At 44.8% G+C, this 3737-nt stretch overlaps 1 protein-coding gene across 1 annotated transcript; it reads right to left on the reverse strand.

Annotated features, from left to right (window-relative positions):
* Positions 1 to 619: 619 nt before the first annotated feature.
* Positions 620 to 3118, reverse strand: LOC115534893 (uncharacterized). The gene is made up of 3 exons (XM_030346176.1): positions 3106 to 3118; positions 2256 to 2597; positions 620 to 2157 (listed from the first exon to the last, which is right to left on the reverse strand). The coding sequence occupies exons 1-3, from the start codon at positions 3116 to 3118 to the stop codon at positions 1355 to 1357; spliced, it is 1158 nt and encodes a 385-aa protein (XP_030202036.1). The 3' UTR covers positions 620 to 1354.
* Between the last annotated feature and the right edge of the window lie 619 nt (positions 3119 to 3737).

A 3737-nucleotide genomic window follows, 5' to 3' on the forward strand; every position in this document is an offset into this window, starting at 1 on the left:
TCTTCTTGTTTATGATCTCATCATAGGGAATTGTTTTTAACTTCAGACGCCCACCACCCCGTTTGTTATGGACCCCTGTGACCACCAGCTCTAACACATCATCCGTCAGACCTGTGTCGTTACTCTGTATGACTTGGCTGATATGATCCATAAACAAATCCGCATTGAAATCATCACCTGCCACAAGCACAGCCTGCACATCAGCTGCCAATGAAGGCCCTCTCAAAACAACGTTTAAGACACTACCGTCGGCTGTACTCTGTGAGCAGTTTGTTATGACCCCCGACAGCCTCTCCCTGATCAAATCAGGGACCTCTTGCACATTTACAAGGTATATACTTCTCAGATCAATGGTCTGTCTAACCTCAAAACCGTTAAAGCGGGGAAATAATCTAGTATGCAACTCGTCATCATCATCACCGGCCTCCATAGGCGCAGGTGTACCATCATCACCACCATCATCATCACCACAGCCAACAACATCAGCACCGCCATCGTCACCATCAACATCAACAACACCGCCGCCACCACCACCACCACCGCCACCGTCCTGTATATTCGACTCTATAGAGTCGCCAGTCCTACCCCCTGCAGCAGCCAGGGGTTCCTGAAAACCCTCACCATCCCCTTCGTCACGTTGCGACACATGCGATACATCTATCGACGATGTTATGTCTATCTGAGCGGCTATGTCTAGCCTCTCTTGTGCACTAGCCAGCCACCCATCGACAGTGTTAAGTACATCTCTGGTGTATGCCGCCGCATACAACACATCCCGTGTGTCTAAATCCCCGGGGACATCTAACCCCACACACACCTCCCCGCCATCTACACATGGATCGTTCGAAACATTTATCATAGCAGCCCTTTCTAGTGCATCCGTCATTCTACCCCCCCCATGCATCAGCAGCAATTAACACACGTCTAGTTCTAGCTATGTCGGCGCGTATTTCCCGCATGTCTAAACCACCTTCAGCACTCATCCCCCCACCCCCCACACGTCCTACAGCCAGCAAATGAGACGTATCGCCGGTTGCATCATACCTCATTGCCATCTCTTCAAGTTCTACATCCATAATGCTACCCCCGCTATCAGATCTACGCCGTCTCTTGGGATTTACATCTACAGATTTGAATTTCCTTTTTCTGGGGCTAATAGCTTTATGCATTGTGTTCAGCTATAGTTTTTATGCTGATAGATAAAAAAAAAAAAAAAAAAGTTAGTCAGATATTAAAAGAAAAAAGTTTTATTGCGTTCAGTTTAAAACAAAAAAAATTACCCTCTCCACAGAATAAACGAAAAAAGCAAACAAACAAAAAATAAAAATAACACCCCAAAACCACAAATCAAATACTAACGATTCATCGTAAGCTTATCCAGTGCATTATTCATAACAGTCATCCGGGCAGACAGGGCCTTGTAGGCCCTGATGTTATCCTGCGCCGTATCTTCAATTAGCCATATTTTCCGAGCTATATTAGATATCTTAGGCCCCCTATCCAAAGCCAGAGTGTTAACACGCACTGCTGCCTCGACTGCCAAATTCTTCTGCTGTATTGATTCTATAGCCAGACCATAACGCACTAGCGCGGCTTTCTGGGATGCAATAGCACGACGATCACGCGCTATCTCGGCCTTGATTGCCCCGAGTGTCTTGAGTGACTGCTTCGTTTGCTCTTCGATAGCCTGAAATCTGATGTCATTACGTTTCACAGACAATGCACCCAGTTTACACTGACGACCAATGGTTAAGGCATTTACATCAGCCGCTGTAGTTACCACGGTTAATTTATCAGCACAATCCTTACAACATTTGGTACATGGCCCACCCGCAATGTATTCACCAGCAACCGCTGCACCGACAGGTAGGAGCGTAGCCACTGCCCCGTAGGCGTAGGGACTCACAGTGCCTGGCGGATCGTGAATAGAGGCCTGGATGATGGGTCGTGATCCAGAGGCGGGGGCTGCAGGCTGATGGTTTACAGGTTCTGCCCTGGCGGTACCCCCTACGGAAGTAGCTGGAGGGTCTATCCACTGAGCTGGAGTGAAGTCGAGCTGTTCCAACAGCGCTGAGGGCCACAACGGAATGTCGGCGAGAGCCTCGATATCCTCATCGGTCAGTTCTGGTAGTGGTGCATACTGAGGGTCACCAAGGACTGTTTGTAATAGAAAAAAAGAAATAGACATAATCATTATCACACCCCGCATGTTCATCCCACCTCTATAGCATATACATTTTTCTTTAATTTCCTACCATGCTGAATGCATCCATCCGGCTGTGCAGTAACGGTCTCTGCAGGCGGCGCAGACACATGCACATCCACCGCCCCGACCACTTGTTGTTTGGACTCAGACCATACGGTCCCTGGCTGCGCGATTTGTGGGTTTATAACTGCCTGGAGAACCAAGTTATAATTCTCTGGAGCTAAAACACTATCAGCGGTGTCCTTGCGCCCCTTTTTATACGGGATCTGCTGTTGCACCACTGTTAGCGGCGAGCAGGGTAGAGGCAGAGCACGGTTCGGTCTTTTAAGGTTTTTCTTGGTTAGACGGTTTGATCCAGGGGTCCACTGTTTCACACTATTCACGATAGGCACTATACGTAAACCAATAAAAAAAAACAGAAAATACAAAAGTATACAGGGGTTAGGGATGGCTGGTCTTTTTTATTATTCATTATTAAATGCACAATAAAATAGATGTAATACATGTATGAAAATAGCGTGTGTACTAATAACTCACCATAACTACCACAGGCCTCCGCATTGGTCCGATCTCCGAGTATTGTTCTTTGATTATTTCATCCGAATATCATATGCACCTGCTACACCACAGAAACATACGATTTAGCGGTTATTCTATGCATATATTATAGCCGATAATAATAATAATGATAGAGTGAGAGGGATCTATATATTATACGCTGCTATAAAATCATCGTACGTGCGCGTGGACCCTGATGCCTTTTCACGCTCTCAGAGCCGACGTCAGAAATCACTGCGGAAAAACTATGTATCAATCAGATATGGGCCGCGTATACACATGGTCATAGTCATGATATAATAATAATAATAATAATATATTACACTCATATGAATACTTACAGTCAGTAGGCATAGTTGCGCAGGTTGGAGTAGCTGTTTTTTTTTTTCTTCTCTTTTTTCTGCAGCCGCTATGACGAGTCTACTAGCTTAGACTAGCTCTCAGACGTTTGGAGGATCAGGGCTATGTTCATTCTGCACTGGGTCGATATATACCCCCGATAGATAATCACCAGTATACCCGACCCTCCTACCCCCGGTGTCATGACCTCCTGACCAATAGACACACCGTTAGTGCGCATGCCTAGATACCAATGGCCTACGCCTACTCATTCACACAATAGACTATATACTATTGATAAGTACGGTTAATACATATATCTTATAATAAACGAAATTAATAGAACATAATTTAATAGTATCATGATAACTCCTAATATGTTGTCTAAGTGACCCACAAACGGAACCCGCATATGGTGAACACCTCTTTTTAACCCTGATATATCACATTATGAATACCCCCTATAATACGATGACCTCTATACACACATATATATATATATATATATATATATATATATATGTATTAAGAGGTTACATATAATAATATTCAACGCATTATTACATCAAACACACACACACACACCCCCACACACACACACACACACACACACACACACACACACACACACACA

This window comes from Gadus morhua, chromosome 21 (genome assembly GCF_902167405.1).
Source record: "Gadus morhua chromosome 21, gadMor3.0, whole genome shotgun sequence".
NCBI classification, from domain to species: Eukaryota; Metazoa; Chordata; class Actinopteri; order Gadiformes; family Gadidae; genus Gadus; species Gadus morhua.